The sequence below is a fragment of the Orbicella franksi genome, chromosome 4, assembly GCF_964199315.1.
Source record: "Orbicella franksi chromosome 4, jaOrbFran1.1, whole genome shotgun sequence".
NCBI classification, from domain to species: Eukaryota; Metazoa; Cnidaria; class Anthozoa; order Scleractinia; family Merulinidae; genus Orbicella; species Orbicella franksi.
In genome coordinates, this window is record NC_138148.1 from 33,052,017 (window position 1) to 33,076,955 (window position 24,939).

Genomic DNA, 24,939 nt, shown 5'->3' on the forward strand with positions numbered 1-24,939 from the left:
ACAAAGTCGAAAAACGTCTGTATTAATTCGCATTGCCTTGCGTAAACGAAATACTTTATTTGCAAAAGAAGACTTACATTGACTTAAGACTTACGCAAGGACCACTTTACAACAAGAAAAACACAGTTGATGAAGAAAAAAAAGATCGTGGACAATTTGAATTACATTGAAGCCGAAGTACTGTAATATGGAGAGTGGGGTACGTGAGTCATCCGATGCTATGTTTGGGCGTTCGTTTTCTTCAATTTATCATTTAGAGCGAGTGATAAAAAACCATCACGAAATATTTCTAAATTGGTGCCATTCTGGTGAGAAAAAAATCTTAAAATAGCTACCGGAACTGTTATTTAAGATGAAAATCCTATTTTTACCTCATGTTCCAAAGGGAAAAAACAACTTCAGTAGATTATTTTTTAATTAATCAGCAGCTAATATCGATTTTCTTGTAATCTGATTCCCAAGAGAAAATGTTCATGATGGGAAAACGCACCTGTCGGTTATATTTTGGCTTTGAACAAGGAAGAAGATCTGTCAACTATCTATATTTGATTTGATTTTTTGTTACGTTGCCAAGTCAATTTGCATTTTGCCAAGTAATTTGCCCAAGAGTTCGGATAAACGGAACGCGTGAAACAAGCTTCGTTGAACAGCCAGAAATATAAACTATTTCGCGTGATTTATTGCAAGTAATTCTGTGTAACCCATTTTTCTCATTTATTTTATTTGCTGTATTACAGTTTTAGGAAATGTTTTGGTTGTGCGTAGACCACTAGTGCCAGCCCCTTTCAAGTGTGTGGTCCCGCCCGAAGCGCAAAGCAAGATTTCGTTTAGATCCGATATACGTTTTTTGCGTTTGTCCAAACCTTTCAAAGTGAAAATTAGTGTTAAAGATGAAAAACGATTAAAAAACTACGTTTCGATGCTATCCGGACCGCAACTTTCAGCTAGTAACACTTTTCCAACTCATGTATGCAACTGGGCTCGATTTCGGCCACTCTCTCGCGTCCGGTCCTTAGGGTGTCAAACTCAAATCGTTATTTTTCACCCTAATTAAAAATGATGCCAGGCAGCCAGTGGCGTCGAGAAGTCATTTTGCATCGTTATTATTTGTTTTGGAAATGAAGTATTTGAACAGACAATACCAAATTAACGGCTAACGCAACAGAAAGTTTAGAAATACAGTGGGCTACACAGACTTCATAGCATTTGGGTTTGCAATCGTCGCTAGTTCAGCAAAATTCAAGAAAACCCGAATTTCACAATTTTGGGTTTCGTATCACCTCTTTCCAGACTTTCAGCTTTTACTGGAAAGAAAAACGTTTGATTCCAGCTTTACATAAAGACAAATTTTAATGGCAACGAATAGCCAAGCTATTCGAAAGTAATTTACTCCTGAACGGAATAGTAAAGTGTCACTACTGGAGTATCTGTACCCGGGGGGTGTCCCATATAAAAAGGCTGGGAGTGCTCGTCGTACCTTTTAGGAGTTAAAAAAGCGGTTTGGTATCTCTTAGGGTTTAGCCTCCGAAAAAAATATGACAGCAGATAATTTGTTGTTTTAGAATTGGTACTTCTTAGGGGTACTTCAAGCCAAGCCCTCAAAACAGGATCTTGGTACCTCTAATTAAGGGGTTCATTTCAAAATTTCCGGCGGGCACCCCCGTTCTTTTCCTGTGGGAGTCCCCTCCGGGATCAGGCAAACCTTGGCGTTCTCTTGCCCAGTTCTCCTCAACGATTGACAAAATGGCGGCCGAAGAGAAGGAAATGAACGCATCAAAGAAACTTATAAATAACTCATTGAATGTTGTGGATGAGGCTTTAGAAGGATTTGTTGCTGCAAACCCTGGACTAAGACTGTTAAAAGGCCACCGAGTTGTTATCCGTGAAGATGTATACGAGCTTCGGAAGGCTGGGAAAGTTACTCTCATTTCCGGGGGAGGTAGTGGCCACGAGCCGGCACAGGCAGGTTTTGTGGGGAGGGGGATGCTTTCTGCTTCTGTGTCTGGTGATGTGTTCACCTCTCCTCCAACCACGTCTATTCTCGCTGCCATAAGGGCGGTCGGGAAACACAACAGTGGTGGAACTCTCTTGATTGTGACGAATTACACGGGCGATCGTCTGAATTTTGGGTTCGCCGCGGAAAGAGCCGTCACCGAAGGAATGAAAGTTGAAATGGTGGTAGTAGGGGAAGACTGCGCCCTTACCAGCAAGGACAAAACGGCAGGAAGGAGGGGACTCTGTGGGACTGTTCTTATTCACAAGGTAATTCAGGACTTGTACAGTTCCCTATCAGGAGATCACGAAAGAATCACGCAACAAACACACGGGATTTTTTTCTGAAGTTAGTTCAATAATAAAATTAAGAAATTAAGGAAATTAATGAATCGACGAACGGAAAATTTCTAAGGTAGGTAAATACACCGCGGAATGGTGTTTTATGTAAGAAAAGTGTCACGCACTGGAGTGTCACGCTCTTGCTGTCACGTAAGCTCCAGTTTTTGCGCAAGCCTCAGCCAGTCAAGTTCGTCAAGATGGCAACAGAGGAAAAACCTACAACGTCGAAGAAACTAATCAATGACCCATTGCATACAGTTGACGAAGCTTTAGAAGGGATCGTTGCTGCCAATCCTGGACTTAATCTTCTCAAAAATCACCGCGTAATTATTCGCGAGGATGTAGACGAACTACGAAAGGCTGGGAAAGTCACTCTCATTTCTGGAGGTGGTAGCGGTCACGAGCCTTCGCACGCGGGATTCGTCGGAAAAGGGATGCTCACAGCTGCCGTAGCGGGCGCTGTGTTCACTTCCCCGCCGACCAAATCGATACTTGCTGCTATAAGAGCGGTGGGTCGTGAAAATAGCGGAGGAACACTTTTGATTGTGAAAAATTACACTGGAGACCGTTTGAATTTCGGATTCGCGGCGGAGAGGGCTAAAGCCGAGGGAATGAAAGTTGAAATGGTAGTTGTCAGAGAAGACTGTGCTCTCACTAGCAAGGACAAAACGGCGGGAAGGAGGGGGCTTTGTGGGACTGTACTTATCCATAAGGTAATGACTTGGGATTTGAGGAGAGGATAATACATATCAGGCAAATGAGCGAATTTGTCCATCCGGTGACTCCAACTTCAATTCAAATTTTGAGGAGAGCTGTAAGAAACTACTGGGTAGGCAAGGTATTTTGTGTGTAGGCTTGCGACTTGCAGGTGGCTACCCGGGGGGGGCTCCGATATAAAAAGGACCAGGTGGTTGTCGTACCTTTTAGGGGTTAAAAAGCCAGTTTTGAAACCCCTTGGGTGTTCAGCTTCAAAAGGTCCACAGCAGCAGCTTTTGGCGTACCTTTTAGGGTATTGTGCCGAAAAAACATGACAGAAAATGATGCTTAGAGGTGAAAAAACTTTTCAAGCCATACCCACAAAGCAGGATCTTGGCACCTCTTAGGGTTCTTTTCAAATTTTTTGACAAGCACCCCTGTCCTTTTTATATGAGATCCCCCCCCCCTGGGGGTGGCCATTCCAGATGGTCAGATACCCTTAGGGGTTTGGTCCAACATCAATCAGGGTCAAAGTCATATGATTTGTTAGAAAAGTACAAAAGTCTATGGTCCATTGCAGGGTAAACTGCTCCTGCATTACATTTATACACCAGGGTTGGGAGAGGACCTGTGAGAGTAAAGTATCTTGTCCAAGAACAGAATCCCTGATACTCACACCATTAGAGCAGCTCTCCTCCTACTAATATTTAACTGTTACACAGTGCTAATTATGTGCCTAAGTGTAGTGGTTTTTTTTTTTTTGTAGATTGCAGGTGCACTGGCCGAGGAAGGTAAATCTCTTGAGGAAATAACACGAGTGGCAAAATCTGCAGCTCAAGCCATGGGTATGTGACCGTATATAAATTGTGCATAACACATTAATTTAAGGGAGAGATGCTTGAGCACAGGTTCATTAACACAATAATTATTGAATGCTATTTTCAAGACATTTGTTTGTCAGTTATTTTAATGGTGCATGGGCAACTGCTAATGTGTTAGGATTATGTGGAAAATCCTCTATGACTGGGGTGCAGTGGCCTTAGATATGGTGGTCTCATGGTTATTACCTGCATTGGAGCAGACTTAACGTATCAGTCAATTCAAAACTTCACCATCCATGGCATCCCCTTAGACATTAAACATTTTGAGTTTTCAGTTGGTCAAATTTCTATCCCCTGGGCCAAAATTGTGTTCAGATGCCCCACCTTTGGATCGTTCTCAGAAATCAAATTCAAAGGCCCCTACCCCCTCCCCCCCAGTAAGAACATATGTGGTAAAAATGAGTCACAAAAAAGAAACAAAATCACTCTTAGATACATGTACATTTACCCAGCTAGAACTTCCACTGTGCCCCAGGTCTATGAATCTATTAATATATCATTAATTAAAATATAAATTAAAGTGATTAATAAGTTTTCATGAGCAAACTGCTTTTAATATATTTATCTTCAAGCACAACAAATGCTCAAGTATACCTGGGGGGATATTGATGTTTCTATTTGACTGATATATAAACTTTCCTATATTTCAGTAACATGTCAGTAACTGTTGTTAAATATGTAATGTATTCTTTATTCCAGGAACCATTGGTGTGAGTTTAGCTCCTTGCAGTCTGCCAGGATCCCTACCGTCCTTTGTTTTGGGCAGTGATGAAATGGAGTTAGGCCTGGGTGAGAGCTTGACTGTTCTGCTTTATCATTCACAATTCTCTTTAAATTTATGGTAATGTTTACATTTTCAAATTAACAAATCAAATGTGGTTTTAGCGTGGTCTGTACTCCTATGGACAACGATACGCGTCATTACAGTGGTCAAAATTTTGGTGACTCACAAGGCACAGCCGCATGAGTCCACAACAAATTTTGAGCCTAATTATTAGGCTCAAAAGTTTATTACAGTTAAGTAAAGGTAATAGTTATCATCATCATCATCATCATCATCATCATCATCATTTTATTCATCATCTTGATTGTCTTCATCATCATTGTCATCATCTTTCCTGAAACTGCTCCAGCAAGTTGCTGGCCAGGAAGTAGAAGCAGATAGACTGTTGCAAACAGTCATCAGTGCAATTTTCTTGTATTCTGATGCATAGATGCATTTTAAGATCTAAAGGTCCTCACTGAACTGGAATTAAAAAGAAAATAAATAAGCATCAATATGGCTTTTTATTTCTTCAGGCATTCATGGAGAACCTGGTGTGAAAAGAGTCAAGGTATTGCACAAATAATGTACAAGTTTCATTATAAATGATCAACATGAGATTTCTCTTTACATTGCTTATTGTTAGAAAGGTTTCAAACAGACAGGTGATCAGAACAAAAAAAGATCAATGATTTATGAAGTGACATAAGGTCTAGTCATGGCATAGAAAATAAGATGTACATTACATTTGAATTGACAATATATTGCATTCTTCCAGCGATAAGTTCTCAGATGCCAAAATACCATCACTTAACTTGTAACATAAATATTAATATTAAGCCTTCTTTTGTGGAATGTGGAATGTGTTACATATGTTTCATATATCATAAATTAAGGTATCATACCTGGTGACAATAGAACATGTACAAGTACTTGTTCTTTTTGTTGTTAAATTATACTTGAAAAGTTGTGCTGCTTGGAATTCTTTGTAGTAACCTAGCCCATTCTTTAGTCACAATACTCCTTCCAAACTTGTTTTTTTCGAAATGTGCAGTTCCTGAGAAAATATACATACTCCCCCACCCCCCCCCCCTGCCATAGAAGCCTGGATTTGACTTTCCTGGGGGTGGGAGGTTCACTAAGACCAAAAAATTTAATAAAGAAAGATACTATGATTAACTGGAATTTCCAGAGGGGTGGGTGGTCTTAGATAAAATCCCTTCCATGGGGGAAGTATGAATATGTTTTGGAACTACATTATGAAAAATTCCTTTCCATAAATGTTTGGTTTCTTGTTTAAGCTTGAGAAGGCTGACAATGTTGTCAAGACCATGATTGATCATATGTCAGATGTTCAGAGTGGAGCGACATACAAGTTGAGCCTTAAACAGGGTCAGTTGCACTGGAACTACAACTGTAAATACTATATACAAGATAAATAATAATATTTATTGTGCATATAGTACTTGTATTAATTTTATAGTTCTTGTCCAGTACTTGTATCTATAATTTATTAATATCTTATTATAAGAATAGAGAAAATCATCAATTAACTTATACAAGATATCTTTATGATAGTAATAATTATTCAATTATATATTATCATGTTCTAAGTGCTATCCATTAAATTTATTATAATCAGAAATATTAGAATTGTCATGTTTTGAACTTGCTTGGTTTTGTTTTTCAAATGTTACAGGGGACAGGGTAGCTTTAGTGGTGAACAATCTTGGAGGAACTTCAGTCCTAGAGCTGAACATTGTAGTAAGGGCTGCAATCACTTACCTAAGTAAGTCAGTTAAATGCAGTGACATAATACAGTCAGTGTTCTTCTAACTGGCATCTAATAAAAGAAGACATTATCTTGAAACTTTAAGTGGCCAAGTTTGTTTTGCTCTGTTGTACATCAGTTCTGTAATTCATTCGCTACAAGGTGGGCATCTCACTAAGACAGACACCCCTTCAAGGGGGACACCCCTCTAAGGTACAAACACCCCTCTCTAAATCAGGCATGTTCCTTCTTAGGCAGACACCTTTTTATACAGCCACCTTTTTAATTAAGATTAACCCTTCAGGCAGAAACCTTTCTAAAGCAGACAGCTCTAAAGGAAAGCAGACACTTCTGTAAGGATAACACCATATTTCTTAAGAGGAAACCTCTCTAAGACAGGCAGCTGTCTAAGGTGAACATCTCTCAGAGATAGAAGGTAAAGTTTGCATACAAGCCAAGTGGCCCATGAGGCTGGTGCTTATCTCTGATTTTTGTAGCATGAAGCGACTAGGAGTATTTTGACTACCCCCTGGATTAGATGCTAGTCCATCACGGGGTTACACCCCAGCATAAAATTCACCAGTACCTATTTAATATATACCTGGGTGGAGAGAGGCACTGCAAGAGTATTACCTCAACACAGTATACCCGGCCAGGGCTCGAACCCTGACCACTCGTTCTGAAGGTGAGTGCAGTAACCATGAGGCCACGCACCTCCACCTCGGAGATGAAAGGCAGCGCTGTAAAAGCACATAAATTTCCTGAAGCCAAGTCCTGACATCTCTCCAAGGCAGAGATCACAGTATTCTGAACATGACAGTTGCACTTGCACATTAAAAATTGAAACTTCAGGTTGATTTTCAAGCATTTATTTCATGCATTCATTTCTTCCAGCCAAAGAAAAAGGTGTCCAAGTTGATAGAGTGTATGTTGGCAGTTTTATGACTTCACTGGAAATGGCCGGAATGTCAATCACTTTGCTTCACCTGGATGAAACAAGGGCTCATTGTTTAGGTAATAGTTGCCATATTTGAAACTGTGTCTAGATCATTCAGTCGAAAAAAGAGTTCTCACAATGGTACCCCGCGTTGTACAGTGGAGAAAGATAGAGCTATAATTGTATCTCCTTATGCTATGTAATTTAATTGCTCAACAACATATTCAACTTGAACTTCCCAACAGGTTAAGTTTTGGGGGAAGGGGGAAACTCCCATATAATAAAGACTAGATGGTCATCATACCTTTTAAGGGTTAAAAGAGCAGTTTTGGTACCTATTTCAGAGTTCAGCCTCAAAAGGTCCACAGTGGGAGCTTTTACAGTACCTGTTAGGGTAATGAGCTGAAGAATATACAAAAAAATTTGTTTTGTTAGAATTGGTACCCCTTAGGGGTGAAAAAAATTGAAGCCACACCCACAAAACAGGATCTTGGTACCTCCCAGGAATTATTTTCAAAATTTCGGGTGAGCAGCCCTGTTCTTTTTGTGAGGTAATCCCTCCCGGGTTAAGTGGAGGCTCTTTAACAATTAGACTGGTAGCCCTTGCGGGCTACGGGTCAATAGCCCATGAGGCGAAGCCGAATGGGCTATTGACCTATGGCCCTTGAGGGCGAAGGGTCTAATTGTTTTAGTATCACCCAACTAGTCGGACAGAAAAGGTAATAATAAAGTTAGCAAATGCAAGTTGAAGAAATATTTATTGGGGAATAAAACGAAAGAAAGCGTCACGCTCGATGGCGCCAATTTCGCTACTCGATGACTATTACTAATAGTCCCCTAGTAGCGTAGCCAATCAAAATGCAGGATTTGCATTAGTCCACTATTTGGGTGATACTAATATAGATTAGTGGTCAAATTTAATGTTTTGGCATGATGAAATGCTTCTATTTGTTTCACAGACCAGAGCACAACAGCGCCAGCATGGCCACATGTTTCGTTATCACCTACTACAGGTTGCCTAAGAACTGATAAGGAGCCTTTAGAAGTACCCCGTGATGATGTAGAAGACAAAAGAGAAGTTACTTCTGAAAAATTGACAGCTTTAGGTATGGTTTTCCTATAATGGCATATACAGAACGCGCGCTCTAATTGGCTAATTGTAGGCATTATTCTCCCGTTATGCCCACGGGCTGATTACGGGCCTGCAAAAACATGCAGAAAGTAATTTTAAAAAATCATTTTTTTTTTTCTGAAAATTGTAACTATGAATGACGAGGAACTCTCTGAGAGTGAATTCTATTACCCTGATGAGCTACAATTTCAGAAGAACAGAACAGCGAATTCACTATGTTGGTGCCGGGCAGGACGAAGTAAACGGCCATTTGAACAGCTTTATACGCCATAGAATCCTGGCACGTTTGGTCTTTACGGGAAAAGATCAAACCTCGGCCTTGGCGTATTGACCTCGCTATTGTTCGGTAAATACTGCATGGTCTTGGTTTGAGATTTTCTCGTAAAGACCCCGTGTAAAGACCTCGCTCTCGGTTAATAAGTAGTTAGTAATAATTGTTAACACATTTGTTACCTCTCTTCTATATGAAAACAATAGATGAGATGACTTTTTGTAGGAATCTTTTAATAAATTGTTTTGTTTTGGTTATTTTGCAGGGGAACAAGTTTATGCAGTCCTCAGTCATGTGGCTGATGCTCTCCTTGCTGCTGAAGGTAAACTCAACGAGTTGGATAATCTGGCTGGCGATGGAGACTGTGGGTCCACCCTCTCTCGTGGAGCATCAGGTACGTAATACTGTGCACGCATTGCGGGCCTGAACTTTGGTATTGTCTTTAATAATTGTCTACTAGTAGATGATCTTTAAGAATTTTTTGTCTTCACTTACCCAACGTCCTTTCATCGTATAACAGCATGTATATAAGCTTATAACCTACTAGATATCTCAAGCAGTTTCTCAACTAGAGTTCACTCCATGAAGGAAACTAAGAGCTTTGGAGCTACTTTAAAGTTTTCTACTGTACTGTAAATATTTCGGACGCTTAAAATTTCGGACGGTTTTATTTTCAGACGCTTTTTTTTTTGTCCAAAATTAAATTCGTACGAAAATTAAATGTCCGAAAAAAAAAAATGCTGAGAACTTTACAAAGTAATGTAAATATTTTGCAGCTATAAAAAAAGCCTTAGGATCACGTGATGCACCTGGTTTGCCGTGTAACAGTCCAGAGGAGTTGTTGTTATCTCTTGCCAACTTATGCGAGGATCACATGGGTGGGAGCTCAGGGGTGGTGAGTTATCCGGCACCTTCTATAATCACTCAGCAGTTCAAGTGAGGATTCCACGAAGACGTGTTGGCTCAGTTTGCCTTTTACAGTGTGACTACTCGAACCCGGCCACCTAAACTGAAAACAGTGGACCAGGAGCTTCTCGTGACGGCAATTTTGTGAAGAGTTATTGTTCGTATTCTTCAATGTTATTGGTTTATTTATGAAAAAGATCGCTATCCGTTGTTCTCAAGTAACGTTCTGATTGGTTAACTCTTTTCCAAGTGGCCCGGCTCGAGTAGTGGTACTGTAACTGTTTTGCTGTGATCTGACCTAGGGTGGTTTTTTTTGGGTTCAACGTATAGATGGATTGGACCGATTTTTGCAGTGTTGTTGCTGATCAGAAAGTAAAGAGTATATAAAACTGTCAATCTCAGTGAATGTTTAGCCATGTTGTTGTTTTTCAGTTGCCGAGGGATGTTGCATAATAGCCGAGGGATGTTGCATAATAGCCCAGTGCTCCAAATTTTACTTCATTATGCAGGGGCTCTATTACGATTTCTCAGCAGGAGGGTAACTGGTTTTCACAGCCAGGCAAATCTTAGTTTATAAGAGAAACTTTCCTCTAGATGGTCAAACCAGGCGGCCAAAATCACCCTCACAGCCGGTCAATTTGCCCAGTGCCCGGCCCTCAATGGACCCCCTGCATTGTGTGGCTGAGTTTTCATCCTTGAGGGATTACTCGAACTGGATCATTTTGTAGACATGCGTATAACGTGTAGATTTACAGATGATTATAGCTGGTGGTATTTCAATCCTTGCTGGACATCCTCTGTTTTTCAACAGTTCTACAGCCTCTTGCTTACATCCGGGACAGTTCATCTCAGGAGTGACTCAGCTGCAAGGGCCTGGGCGAAGGCTTGGGAGGCTGGTGTCCAGGCCATTATGAGGTATGTATAAAGAGTGCCATTGCAGAGAAATCTCCAGAATAGCGTTTACATTATTTGATCCCGAAGGTAGATATACGCTATACAATACTGCCAAGGAAACAGAGGCGTAACTGTAGATTGCTGGTTTTCTGCAGACAAGTTGTTATGTTTTTTAGTAAATGGTTTGAACCCGGGAGTATCCGTAGTTCATCTTGTGTGATCTTCCGGGTGAGGGTAGTTCTGAAAAGAACTTTTTTTGAGTCACCAACTACTAAATTACCGACTTAATTTGACTAACAATAGACGAACCTCAAACAGACCGACTTAATTGGACTAAAAGTAGACGGATCGAAACTTAGTACTGAGAACCGACAAATTACTGCTGACAAACTTTACACGAGTCGTACAGCCAATACCATTACGGCTAAACTGACCAATCCCTTTCAACAGACCAGACTTAAAACACCATCTACTGACAAACACTATTCACTTGACTCTGAAGATGACTTCCGCTCAGGTTGTCGAAACATCAGTCACTAACAACAGTGCTTTTCAGAACCACTCTCACCTGGACGATCACGCTATACGAACTGCTGAGTTTTGCCCTGAAAATCTCCATGTTATGAGCCCTCCAATGTTCTGTCACTGATCATTTCATTAAAAATTCGATTTTTCCAGTGGTTATTTTGAGTCTAAATCAGAGAAATCCTATGAACAAATAACGACGCTTTTCTTTGCTCATCGTTAGGTACGGCGGAGCGGAACCTGGGGACCGTACCATGGTATGTAAATATGCTTTACGTTCTGTGAGAAAACACGTTCGTGAACTTATTGTAATAAGGTACCTCTTTCACATACTTAGTCACACAGCCACTGCATCCCTTTTCTAAACCCTTGTAATGAAGTTAATGAAAAATATTACGGGAGAACGTGAAGCATTACCAGATACATCCACTAGGTACGTCTGTTCGAAATATTTTAATTAAAGGCCTTTCTAGATATACCTAAATGACAGATTTCCCTGCCCTTTCTTATACCTCAACTTGTGAAACCCCAACGCTGTTACTTACCTGAAGCCTGAAAAAGGTACCCCTTTCGGTGGGAGCCTCCATATAGGCCATTGTAGGGAATACCCCCCGGGGCTTTTTTTAACCATGGGATCACGCTCACGATGCTGTTGTGGCTGATGAACGTGTTGATCACTTTGGAAAACGGCCAAGATACAGAAATTCGTACCAAAACTTTATAGCTCAGTTGGTAGAGCAAGGCGCTGGTATCGGGGAGGTCGTGGGTTGGAATCTAATTGTGACAAAGCTGACAGCGTACTCAGGGAGGTAGTGACCTCTGCATCTCGACCCAGAGAATTTCAGACCTGGAAAAAAATTGTGAAGTTATTATCTATCAATGAGTTGATGTGGGCAATGTGGTTCAACGTTTCAGTAGCTCTGTGATTTAAATATCGCTGTGGGTTTATTTTCAGCTCGATGCGTTGCATCCTGCGGGATCAACTTTGACTTCACAACTCGCTTCAGGGACAGATCCCATAGAGGCACTGAAAAAAGCTGTTGAGGTATTTGACACTTTTCCTTGGAAGTAAATTAGCGTAGGGGGAAATCCAACGTTATATTTATACAGTCGAACCTCCACTAACAGCTACCTCTTTGCGACGGCCACTTTTTCTGGTCCCGACTAACAGTCCATATATTCACTCTTATTTTAACCTCACTACAACGGCCACCTCTCCACTAGGGCAACGGCCACTGAAACTCGTCCCAACTGCCAAAATAACCTCTCGTCAACGGCCAGTTAATCAACGACTGACGAAAACCCCATTCTTTATTGTAAGAGGTCACCAAACTTGGTCTCCGTTTCCGTTAAGTTTCTGTTTTGTTGATACATTTTAATTTATATGTGCTAAAATAAGCATTTTTTTTTGGGGGGGGGGCGGGGCGGGGGGGGGGAATTTGCACTCCCGAAAAAAACAGGAGTCATATTACACCCCTACTTCCCCATAACGGCCACTTCTCTACAACGGAACGGCGCTTTCCTCTGTCTCCAAGGTGGCCGTTGTGGAAAGGGTCGACTGTGTTAAGCTGCCTAACTAAGATGGCAGTCTGGGGGTTGAGATGGCAAACGCTGGAGCACACAGTTTTACCGTCAGCTTCGTTAAGAATGAAACAACCGTGTAGAATTGCACCGTTGTGGTTTGAGATTCACATGAAGCGGGTTTATTATATTCCAGGCTGCAGAATACGGAGCTCAGTCTACCTCCACCATGGCAGCCCGAGCAGGTCGCTCCAGTTACGTGAGTGAAAAGCATTTGAATTCCCCAGATCCAGGGGCACTTACGGTAGCCATTTGGTTCCGAGCGGCTTATAACGCGCTGAAAAAATCATGAAACAACTTCAGAAAGGTATGTTGGAAATGCTCTTTGTTCAGCTTGAGTTCGAGGTTTGAGAGGCAGGGGAACGGTGCAGTGGAACGGTGCACAAGAACTGTAAAATATTGTATCGTTTCTAAACCCTGTTTTTGTTGTTCATTATGCCAGGTTATTTAATGGTACTAGAAGGAACAAGACGTTTTAACGAAACAGAAGTGATCTTTGCTTTCCTGTGCTCGGACCATTTTCTCAGCGATGTTTTCTTTACATGACAGGGCTGAGGACGTGAATGTTAAAAAAGATATTTTAAAAATTACAATATTAATATTAAGTTTTTGGCAATTATTTATATAGAAATTTAAAGTAATAGGTATATATAGTAGATCTTATGAAAACAATCGAACTTCGCTTCACAGACATCTCGTATGGGACGAAAACTTCCTTAGCGATGACGTCGCTTCATAGATCCGTGTTGCTTCTCTGATTGGCTGTTGCTAAAATATTGATTTACGCGGGCAAGTAACAACCAATCGGTAACGGTGAATCGTGAATGTCGCTTTCGAAGGGAGAACTTAATTTGAAGGAGGTTTCACCTTGAAAACGCATCAAATGTTTTCCGTCCACACTACGCCGGAGAAATTTGAAATCGCAGCAATCACCGGTCATTTTGGAAAACTCAGTCAGGGAGATCATATGATAATCGTGACGCCCTCGTTTTCGAAAAGCTCCGTTGTCAAAATGTTTTCCGTCCTCACGACAAGGAAAAGCCGGCGTTTTCAAATTCCTCCGCTTTGAAAAGCGTTTTCGAAAAGCTCCGTTTTCGCTGACGGATTAGTGTGGACGGTAGGCCTAACCGTAGAAAGAAAGCTGCGTTTTCAAATTTCTCCGGCGCAGTGTGGACGCTGCCTCAGGCTAACTCTGTCATGTTTTAAAAATTTTGGAACATTTTAATGAGCGCAATTGATAGAAATAAAAATCAGAGCCACAGAAACTTTGGTTTACGAGTCAGGTTTCTCAGCCTTAAAGAATTTGTCCCGATTAAAATTCTTTAAAGGAAGAGATGGTATGATACAGGAACAACAATTTTGACGGTGTGTGTGTTTGCCTTTGGTAGTTATAAACTTGTTGTTGCTCTTGACTGTTCCCCATAAAGCCATCAGAAGTCATCAGAAGTCCAAAACAAACCGAAGTCTTTTCCCCTTAATATCGTTCCTTCAACACCGAATAGCGCTCAGACAACATTGTGAGACAAAATCATTGTCACCTTTTTGTTAGAATTTCACCAAATGAAAACTTCTTACCTTAACGTGACAAAGACTAGTTGAAAATTTTAGTCGCTGGAAAATGCGTTGTGTAGTAGAAAACACGCAGTAAATTCGTACCCATTTCGCGTGCGGCCAAGAAGCCATAGCAAGCTCCTTTCTTATGAACGCAAAGTGCACGTTACGAAAACCTCTAACGTCACGCAGGTTGCCAAATTATATTTTTGTTTCCGTAGTCACAAGGTAATACCGTATAACAATTTGAAAGCGTGTTGTGAACACTGATCCGAAAGAGCTTATGCCATTCGCATATTCAGAATACATTGCCATATTTAGAGGCGAGATCTTTTGTTGTATATACGGGTGAAGTAAAGTGGTTCGTAGGTTGGAAAGAGAAGACGATGTACATGCTTTCTTAAGTGCAATGCGGTTTTCGACATATATCCTGACAATTCAGTAAACCCTTCGAATGCAAATGAGAAGTTCGTTTCTTTAACGACGACCATTGACAAAGATCGTACGTGCTAAACTTGGTGGCCATTTGGCCATTCCAATCGATCGAGCTTGCTAGAACTTGCTAGAAGAGTCTGCTTAAGCTCTTGATACTGCTTTAATCCTTTGTACCAGTGATCGCATTACTATTTTGACCGAGAGAAATCTCGAAAAGACCACGGCTTGCTCAATACTCTATTTACCAACACCTGTTTTATATGCGCACGTGAAGTGCTGACCTACAGAGCCAATATCCTTTATCGAGCTATTTGAGTCGACTCCATTTTTGTTCGAGTATAATCGGAAATCGCGTAGCCAAAATAACTTGTGGTTAGGATACGATTCAAAACAATATTATCATTTACACGCGCAAGCAAATTTGCTGTAATATCGATCGAAAAATATGGTAGAAAATTAAAAAAGGCCATCGTTTAATAGTACACAGCTAGGCAGTGCTACACTTGAGAATTGTCATTGCTCATCTGTTTATGTCATTAATCATAATTTAATGCTGTCTGTTTTCGTAATAAAACACTGCTTTAGCTTTGTCGAGTTCCAGTGACCCGTGTCGAGGAATGTTTTGACGACGAAATACGTGCGACAAAACAAGAGCGCCATTGCACGTTCCATGGCGCCATTCTGTCTCGGGTATGCCGAGATATTTGGTTCTTAATTATTCTTTTAACGTTTTGCGATGATGGCAATCGAGCTGTGACTTTGCAAGTTAGCGATAACCCTTAATCAATGTGAACTTTTGATTAGCGTGTAAGTTTTAAGCCGTTCTGCCTTGAATTTTTGTTTAGTCAATGTTTGAAGCACCATGCCGTACGCGTTGTCAGATTTCAATAACCAACCCTACTCTTTTTTTTGTTGTTTCTTTCATAACGCTTTCTTGGTGGGCTTTTTAAATTGAATTGCTCGACAAAAAATAGTCTTAACAAATGATATGAAACACAATGAAAGTACTAATATAATAGTAGCTATGAAGTAATATATAGATTTAGCCAAGCCTAAGAGCGGAGCTCTTGGGGCGGATTGTTCAAAGCCCCGATTAAGCTAAACCAAGATAAGCGAGAATTTTGATTTGAGTTTGTAACTTTGCGGTGAGGTTTTCTCTATATTGTTTTGCCTTCTGATCTGAGTTTGAATATTCTCAAAATACACAAAGCAAAAGCAGTGAAAAACATTTGTTTTCAACTTTTAATACTGGGTTAGAGTTAACCGGCTTCCGAACAACCGGTTAACCTGACATGAGCCAATCGAAAACCAGAACTTAGTCAGTGTTCAATGTCAGGGAGCCCCCTCACCTGGGACTAAACCACTTCTAGATGGCAGCTAATAGTGTTTAGACAGGGCTATTTGTTGGTGGGTTATCCCCGACTTTGTAACACACTGTCGTAACTTCATTTTACAGTCAAGCCCCTAAGTTCGTTTCGGGAATTCTGCTTTCAAGATTTGAGTACATGAAAGAATTTAAAAGTTGTTCACGCGGCGAGTATTGAAAGGTCATAAACTGGGAAATACTTATCAGTTTTTTTATATCACCCACATCATGCCATGCATGGGTCGATTGCCAGCACTGAAGCTGTGCCGAAAACGCCCACAATAAAGATTTTAAGCGACAGAGGCCGTATTGAACCTTATACGATATTCCCGGATGTGCTGTGTTTTTTTGCAGTAGTTTGTAGGAGGACCAAATCTGGAGAACGTACTTCATTTGTTTAGGATGTTGAATTCACAGTCGTTTAAAAAAAATCCTGTCCAAATTTGATGAATGTACTACTTTATTTTTAGGTCTCCGTTATGGATATTGGCGCCCGGATAAAATACATTTCTTAGTATTGCACCCGCGTGTTTTGAAGTGTCGATCGTTTGGCGTGATTGCGTAACTGATGTTTACATGTAATAACACCCTGAACACTTCAGTTAAACACTGGGACTTTTCTTCCTTTCTTCCTTCCTTTTCATCGTTGTTCAGTCGAAACTATCATTTGTTTCTTTTTTCGGCAGACAGACATTATTTCATGCGATCATTAGCGCTTGTAAAATGTCACTTTGCGTAATTATTGTCCGACTGAAGTTTAATAATAAAACCCTGAATTACAGGAGTTTTGCTCTTCATCTTTGTTGAAAATACCACTTCTCGTTTGCTTGCACTATAGACATTTAGTTTCGTTAGGCCGATTCAGTAAAACCAGTGCCATTCGACATGATTTTTTGGCGTTAAACATGGACGATATTGTTCAGCGAAACTAGCGTTTCCGTAGAAAGGAAGCGTGGTAAAAAGACCAGGAATGTCAGTTTCTTTCAACAGCGTACTTATATTGAGTAGTATTGGTTCGCAATCAATTGTTTTTTTTTTAGTGTATATCTTAAACATTATAGGATGCTTTCCTTTTGTTGTGGCTGTAATTGCGGAAAAATCCTATTCCGCATGTCTCTACCTGTTGTTTGTATGCTATATTTGTTTCCTGTACTTCTGAACCGGCTGTTGCATGCACGTATCGCCTCCTTTTTGTGAGATGGCGATTTGAATGAGATAAATTATTTTTCTTAGGGATGTTTTCTCAATCCCTGCTGGCATAAAAACTTCACGCCTCAGTAAAACGCCAGTTTTTGCGCGATAGTTGCCATTGCTGGCTTGAAAACCATTCCCCTTTATTTGCGCACTGTACTTTCCACAAACACAAATTTCATTGAGTTCGAGTTTTGACTTTAGAACTGGAAAGCGCCGTGCCTTTTTTTTTTTTTGTATGGTCACACGTGTGTATGTTTGGAAGAACAAAAATCAACCCCACTGAAAACGGCCTCCGGATTGTACCTTTTCTCTCGTTGAAAACACAGAACTGAATGTTTCTTTCTCTTAAATGGATGCAATTTTTCTTGAGTAAAGGAATTCATTCATTAACGTCAATTTTCGCCGGGCAAGTTTCAAAAGAAGCCGGCTTAATCATCGTCAGTTGTCCTGGCCTTTTATAAATTTTTTCCTGCCATTTACCGTGTTCAAAATCAAACCATTTATTTTGGGGTTTTCTAAGATCTAAGAGCGTGTCCCAGCTTCCCGGCAATATGGATGAAAGTATGTTAGTTTACTTGCACTTAGCAAACATGGTGTAATCCTGTTTTAATTAAATATGCTAACCTCGGTCTGAATGTTTGCCTCCCAGAAATGACTCCCGTCTGATTTTGTTTGTTTTTCACAAACCTCAGACTTGACTGTCTGAAATATTTAACCTTTGTGTACCGAAAGCTTAGATGATGTCCGACAATTCTATCCCTTCCTTCCTTCGTTGAATATGCCGACCGGGCGAGATTTTCTTAATTCGTATTTTACATTGGGTGGACCTTGTACACTCTGAAGGTTTTGAAAGCCATTTCAGATGCAAAGAGCTTACAAGCATTTCTAGTGACTGAATTTGACTGATCGGATTTCTCAGATCCGTTAATACGCCCCAAACACGGAGTGATGGATGGGGATGTTCAGTGTTTTTTTTTTTTTTTTTCTTTCACTTGTGAGTCCATGGACGTTAAAAATGTCAGTTACTTGAAATGCAACAATTTGAATGGAAACCTTTTATCACCTGACATTAAATCTTCATTCACACTTCAAGTTAACGTGCGAAACCTGAAGCTGCATAGACCCGTTGCTGCTTCTCAGTGTTCTGTCCTCCATGCTTGCTTTTTGTTTTCTCTTATGTTTTAAGATAAAACTGCTATATATTTTTCGAGCCATAAATAGAAGCTCTTCTTCTTAAAAAAGCTGAAAACCGCTTGCAATATCTGAAAGTATTTTGGAGCAGCTCAGACTACAGAGCCGTACAAACCGCCACAGTTGACTTTTAATTGGCTTTTTCAACCACTCCCTTGCATTCACGAAAGTTGTTTTTTTTACGAGAATCATTTCAAGGACATTTAGTAAAACTATTTTCACTGTTTGTTTTAATCCATGCATAGACAGAAACCAGCGAGGCATGTGAACGGAGGAAACCGAAAAACAAATACAACATTGGTGTACTGTTCCGCTGAGTGAATTTGGTCCCCGATGACCTCGAAGGCACGCTACATATTCCAAACCTTCACGGAGTCTGTTTTTGTTTGATATTGCACCACTCATTAAAACATTTGCGGACCCAGTGGGCGGATATCGGGCCAACAGGAGACGTCACAAGGCCGTAATTTGAATTCTAAATGTTTAAAATGACGAAGTAAATTAAGTGAAACTATATTGGAGATTACCAAGAAATATCGTTCGATTACGGTGGCTCGCATTTTGAAAGTTTCATAAACCAATTACCATGATGAAAAAGGAAATGGAAAAATCGGCTTTATAAAGAAAGGGGTTAGGGCTAAATCGCACCCAAAACAATAAGATTAATTTTGTATTCTAATATGATAACAATAAGCAAATGTCTGCTTTATAACTCTTTGTTATGGTTTGGGAAATATTGCCTCGGTAGGTTGATTACAAAACTATCGAGTAAAGTCTAAAGAAACCTTTTATAAACACCAAATTATCCGCGCGCTGTGGGGTTCGAAAACCCGCTTGCTTTGTTTAATCGTGCTGCGTAACCCATTCAAAAACACGAAACGGAGGAAATCTTACTGCTGTTGGGAGCTTCCTGCTTATATTCACAGCTGCAAAAGCATGACAGGCAAGAATAATTGTTCAATTTTCGCAACCCTCCATATCGTGGTTAAAACAACAACGTTAATGGTTTACAAGATAAGAATTTCTTTGTCAAAGCGAAAGAAGATACCTTTTGCAGAGGCCTTCAGACTGTTAATTCAATGGAGGGTTGAAACGATTAGGTTTCGTTTGCTCTTTTCTTGTTTATACATATACATGGGTGGTTGATCTTACTCGATAACAAACAGATGGCAAAACGGGAACTATACCCATTTCGCTTATACAGCAGAAAATTGGCCACCCGTTTGAAATCCAAGGAAAATCTACGCGCTCCTTTTCTGATATGTTTTATTTCATTGACCAAATCTTGTCCAACTTTTCAACAGTAATGTGCTAATTAACTTTAAATGAAAATTGCCGTAACAAATGTAAATTTTATCATGGCAAATTGGCAAGACGTGATGGCATTGCTAGATAACAAGTTACATTTGGCTTCCATATGTACTTTCTTAAGATCTCTTATCTTACAAGTATAAAAACAATATTTACACATTTTCGAACTCTTGATGTGTCCTTGAGAACGAATGCTTTGCAGAAGTTTCTCATTTTGAGAATAACGGAAACTGTCAAGTCGAGCATGCTCTAATAAACGCACCGCTTGGCGATTTCGTTTTTCAGTACATCCGCAGTGTTACCCTCTCGGATAAGGGCAAGTTCTCTGTCGATCTCTGCCTCTTTCGTAGACTTTCAGCATGCAACTCTGTCCAAATTTCCTCGCAATCATCATCTTCAGTTATTACTTCAGCTAAAGCCCTTCCGTTCCTAAGCTATCCGCGCGCATCAGCAACTATGCTGTAAAGAGTCCTTATCTAACGGAGGCATGTTGTAAAGTAATGTCGCTCTAAGCAACATCCTTAGAATACTTTCATCCTCTGTAACTTCAACGGGAAACTTTCCCTCTTTGTCCTCAGCTCTGACATTTGCGCCGCAGCGTAAAAGAAAACGGCAAATTTCCTCGTAGCCTTCGCTGGCGGCGTAGTGCAGCGGTGTCCAGCCTAACCTGTCTTTTTTGTTAACATTCGCTCCTAGTTCAACGAGCATTTTGGCGCTCTCTAAATTTCCGTCCAACACGCATTGGTTTAGTGCCGTGAGTCCTGATGTGGTAATCTCATTGATTTCACAGCATGTGATTTGCTTTCTCAGTCGCTTTTTCAACGCTTCTCTGTCTTTGGGTTGATCGGCCGCCGCGATTTGAAGCTGTACCACCATATCGATCGGCACTCGTCGACTAAGCCTTTTTCGTTTCTTCTGGAGCGGTGATCCATCGGGCGAGGCGGCCATGGCTAAATCTTGCATGATGCTCTAGTACAAATACCGTGAAAGCTGTTGTCAAATTTGCTCCGCACCGCGCTATGATCAGCTTCTCAACTAATTGACACCTCGAGGAACAGTACTCTTCTGCGAGTGAGGTGCGTGAACGAGTCCTTTTATGCCGATCAGATTCCGGGGTCGCACGAGTGAACAACACAAAGGAATCAATTACAGAGGTCACGTAGCTGATCGATAGTCGTGCTGGGAGATGTTACGTCATGCAATGAACGATATACTAGAACGTGCGGTGTCACGAATTTCACGAAGCGCTAAAGTGAAATGACGTTTCTCTCTCAGGCGCTTATCTTGCGTAATACAAACCTTATTAATGAGACTTAAATGAACTCTCTTATCTGTTATAATTTGAAGGCCAAACAGGCATTATCAGTGACCTTTCGTGTCGGCGCGCGAGTAGTATTTTTTTCAAAGAGACCGTCTCGCTACGGATGAAGGACGGATGTCAAATCTTGACAAATTTTGCCTTTTAAAACATTGATTCCTTGCATCCTCAATGAATTTTTCCGACGTTGAATAATATAATATTAGTTTTACGACTTTGCGAGAGATTCCACCCTTTCTCAGGCTTCAGAATAGCTGAGAAAAAAATCGAAATCGAAAAAATCGAAAATTTCACGCAGAAGATAATTCAGAAAAATTCTCAAAGATTCTTTTGAAGGTTTATTTCATCGTTCGTTCGTTGTCACAGTGTTCTTAGATTTTTTGTATACTCGTCCTTAATAGACCCGTTAATAAGCTACTCGTTCTGAAGCTACATTGTTCATTGAAAAAAAGGTTTAATATGCATCAGAACAGTCTCTATACCCTGACAATTTTGGGTTGCGTTTTTGCCGAGCGTTAACTTAACAGCATATCAGTACAATATTACATAAGTTGTAGTTTATTCGCAAATCTCACGCCGTGTTATCTCACTGTTCTGGTCATGTATACAAATAAATTTCCCACGTTGTCGGCTCGCTCTCATGATGGTCTCATTTGTTCCGACTGTTTCCCATCAGTATTGGATTTCCCTGAAATTTCCTCCCCCCACTTCCGTACTGCAGCGCCAGCTGTATGGACCAAACACAAGGTGTGTATAACAGCCGCAAAGCACTTATAGTCCTATTCCACAAATATCGGCCAACCCAGAGATTGTACAAATTTTCCCAAATTATCATCTGGGAAAGTTGAAAGTAATTAGCAATGCTTATTTGAATGGTCACACCTTCGAATTTTATTCACAGACTGAAAAGTTAGTTCTGCATTACGTGGTAATGCCTTTTTCTTGGAGAGAAAGGGATAAACAGCGATAAGGAGATGCTGAAACTTGGCAAAGCCACCCACTGGCGAAAACTCTTCCTCGAACACGTATTTATGCAGTCAGTAATACCGCCACGGAAGCTGTTTATTCGGAAATGCGTTTTTTTCTCGTGCATTTTTAGTTCGCTTTCCCGCAAACAAAGTCTTCCTTATATTAGAGTACATCTGAGTGGTCCTTTTGTGTAAGTTTGCAAACAAAGATTGTTTTAGCGGATTAACTCTTTGAAGTTGTTTTCTTTCATGATTTGAAAAAAAAATTGAAATGATTTTCGAAAAAAAAAAAAGATACAAAATGTGGTTTACAGAACAGGGCGAAGAAAACAAAATAAAGTGATTTGTGAAAGGATTCAAAAAAGGATTTGTAAAATGTCTTCTTAACCTCCAAGTTTTGGCTTTTCATGAAATATGTGGTTGCACGTGATGCACGTGATAAAGTCGGGAGAGGTGGCTGGTAAATATTTGACAAGCTAAATGAAAAGGTAATGTATGGCCCGAAGAAGCTACAAATAAATTGAACTAAACGGAAAACTGATGTTAAGGGCAAGAAACCAAACAATATTACACAAAATTTGCCCGATATTTGGTTTGCAAAACAAACCTGTGGGGCCTTGAAGAAAGATAACAAAATTAATTTGCTTTTTTTAGTGTCATATGTCTGATATATGACTCACTTATTGACCCCATTAACAATCCGAGTTACGCGAGTTGATGAAAGATTGCTATTAGTCATTTATAATCAAACATAATAAATATCGATGGGTTATTGACCAACTTTGTTAGGTCAAGATGGCTGGATATTGGCCAAGTTCTTTTTTTGCTTGTTTATGGACCGAGACGGAGTCGAGGTCCATAAACTCGCAAAAAAAGAACGAGGCCAATATCCAGCCATACTGACCAACAAACTTGGTCAATAAAGGATTTGTTATATGGCTTTCGGGTAAATGTTCATCATGCGAAATTAAAGTTGACACAAACAAGCCCATAGTTGGGCAGCCCCACGGGAAGGGAATTTTTCCACTTTAACTTCACTTTTTTGAGTAAACTGACAGCTTATTTCCTTGGCGATGTTACCTTAACATGTCCTTGGATTAAAAGCAAACCGACTTTATGAAGGGTACAATAACGTCAAAATTAACAAAAAAGCAACGACTAGACTATGTGTCAACAATATCAAAAATGCAGTTCTCACAATGTCCACAAACAGTTCATTATTGACATAACGTGAGTCACTTAGTTTTCACGTCATGTCATGTTCCCGACACTTTTAAGAAAGACTTTATTTATACTGCAAAAAATAGATCAGCTGATTTTAAATATAAAGACAGCTGGTATAAACCAATGTGCAGTTGATAAAATATTTCAAATAGTGTTAGCAATAAAAAATATTAAAAACTAAAAGGGAAAATTTGGTTACAACAATAACAACTATTAACTAAATGCTACATTTATGATGTGTTCTGTCTTGCTCTAGCAAATACTAGAATCTTTTTGACTTAAAAGTTCTTAAAGTTAAATTTAAGTCGCGTCATTTTAAGTTCGCGATTATATTTTTTTTTCAACATGCTGTGCGTACAAAACATATGGTGTTACTCGAGCCATTCCGGAAAGTGATCCTCACGTAGACTCTGTGACACCTTTCCACGCCGCAGTATGATTTTATTATGTCAGCGGTCATCCCACATTATTAATATTCAACTTCATGTACTGAACAAGAGCAGTTAACACTGTTACGTAGGTTATTTCTTCTTTAAAAAGTTGTAAGACTTAGAATTTTAGTTGAAGATAAAGGGTGTCACAGAGTCTACATGGGAATTCGCTACCCGAGTCATTCATTTTCAACCTCATTCCCAAGTCTTTTCCCTTAATTAGGGGAAAGCCTGGCTAAAGGTAGTGAGTATTGTGGTCTAGACCGTAAGCAGTCCTTCTAGTGTTTGCGTTAAATACCTTCTGTTGTAGATCCACTGACCCCATCTTGGGTTATATGCGGATTATATGGCGAGAGAAATCTAGTGAGGAGGACAAAACTGCTCAGGGTACCGGGGAGGGGACAGGGTCATCTTGAGAAACAACGCCTTGAAAACCCGGGGACGAGGTTAAATAGGCCAATTCCGATATATTAAAATTCTAACTTGGCTCCGAGGCTTAGGGGAATAAAACAAAAGAAATTAATTATTCATCCCTCATCTTGGGTGCGATTTTTTTTTTGTTTTATTCCCCTAAGCCTCGGAGCCAAGTTAGAATTTTAATATATCGGAATTGGCCTATTGGCTGAATCGGACCTAATGGACCTTTTCGGCGATACGGCGTCCATTTTGAATTTAATGGTTTCAAATACCTATGATGGGATGCTCAGAGGGCAAATACATACTAATTTGCCCCCTGAGCATCCCATAATAGCCATTTGAAACATTAAAAATCAACATGGCCGCCGTATCGAAGAAAAGGTCCATTGACTATAGCATCATAAATGTGCATAACCATTTCATTTTGCATGGTTGCTAACGAATTTGTTGGCACGTTATTGAGTTTTAGTTTTAGTGAGAATAATTTTTTTGGTGCCCATCTTGTCAACGTCTTTTAGTTTTGAATGAAGAATGTAAAAACAGAGACCGATACAACGTAGGGTCACTTAAAATTTGGTGTGCTATATTTCTGCTGGGCAAACCAGCCCTCTTTAGGTACAATGAGAATTTACACTGGAAGAATTGGGAGGGGTGTGCGTGATACCGAAAGTACCTAAAACTAACTTAATTGACAGTTCTAAAAAACAAGTTTTTAACTTGAGTTTTTAGTTTTAGTCTGATAAGCTTTTTACCGGAGAGAAATCCAGGTTAAATTAATTCAAAGCAGGGGCGTAGCCAGGATTTTTCAAGGGGGGTGGGGTGGGGGGTCACACTGTGTCAAA

At 40.1% G+C, this 24,939-nt stretch overlaps 3 protein-coding genes across 5 annotated transcripts in view; 2 read left to right on the forward strand and 1 right to left on the reverse strand.

Annotated features, from left to right (window-relative positions):
• LOC145484105 (ribonuclease Oy-like) overlaps positions 1 to 24,939 on the forward strand; it is a 38,491-nt gene that overhangs the window by 11,297 nt on the left and 2,255 nt on the right. The gene's annotated exons all lie outside the window — the stretch shown is intronic.
• On the forward strand, positions 108 to 19,506 carry LOC145484099 (triokinase/FMN cyclase-like). Of its 3 annotated transcripts, none has more exons than XM_081462716.1 (15): positions 108 to 2,262; positions 3,797 to 3,875; positions 4,611 to 4,700; positions 5,211 to 5,245; positions 5,976 to 6,066; positions 6,374 to 6,463; positions 7,340 to 7,459; positions 8,342 to 8,488; positions 9,051 to 9,179; positions 9,562 to 9,680; positions 10,503 to 10,606; positions 11,334 to 11,367; positions 12,066 to 12,155; positions 12,828 to 12,998; positions 18,674 to 19,506. In XM_081462716.1, the coding sequence occupies exons 1-14, from the start codon at positions 1,744 to 1,746 to the stop codon at positions 12,981 to 12,983; spliced, it is 1,803 nt and encodes a 600-aa protein (XP_081318842.1). In that variant the 5' UTR covers positions 108 to 1,743; the 3' UTR covers positions 12,984 to 12,998; positions 18,674 to 19,506. The 3 variants fall into 3 exon arrangements, with proteins under 3 accessions (XP_081318842.1, XP_081318841.1, XP_081318843.1); XM_081462715.1 differs by lacking the exon at positions 18,674 to 19,506 and adding an exon at positions 13,134 to 15,628; XM_081462717.1 differs by lacking the exons at positions 108 to 2,262; positions 18,674 to 19,506 and adding exons at positions 2,296 to 3,047; positions 13,134 to 15,023.
• LOC145484108 (uncharacterized) lies at positions 19,659 to 23,227 on the reverse strand. The gene has a single exon (XM_081462729.1). The coding sequence runs from the start codon at positions 20,700 to 20,702 to the stop codon at positions 20,187 to 20,189; it is 516 nt and encodes a 171-aa protein (XP_081318855.1). The 5' UTR covers positions 20,703 to 23,227; the 3' UTR covers positions 19,659 to 20,186.

Bases quoted from the DNA above. Each gene is read 5' to 3' on its own strand.
- LOC145484099 (XM_081462716.1), top strand. From the start codon at position 1,744: ATGGCGGCCGAAGAGAAGGAAATGAACGCATCAAAGAAACTTATAAAT. The intron at 3,876-4,610 runs GTATGTGACCGT...TCTTTATTCCAG, and splicing joins ATCTGCAGCTCAAGCCATGG to GAACCATTGGTGTGAGTTTA. The intron at 6,067-6,373 runs GTCAGTTGCACT...CAAATGTTACAG, and splicing joins CAAGTTGAGCCTTAAACAGG to GGGACAGGGTAGCTTTAGTG.
- LOC145484108 (XM_081462729.1), bottom strand. From the start codon at position 20,702: ATGCAAGATTTAGCCATGGCCGCCTCGCCCGATGGATCACCGCTCCAG.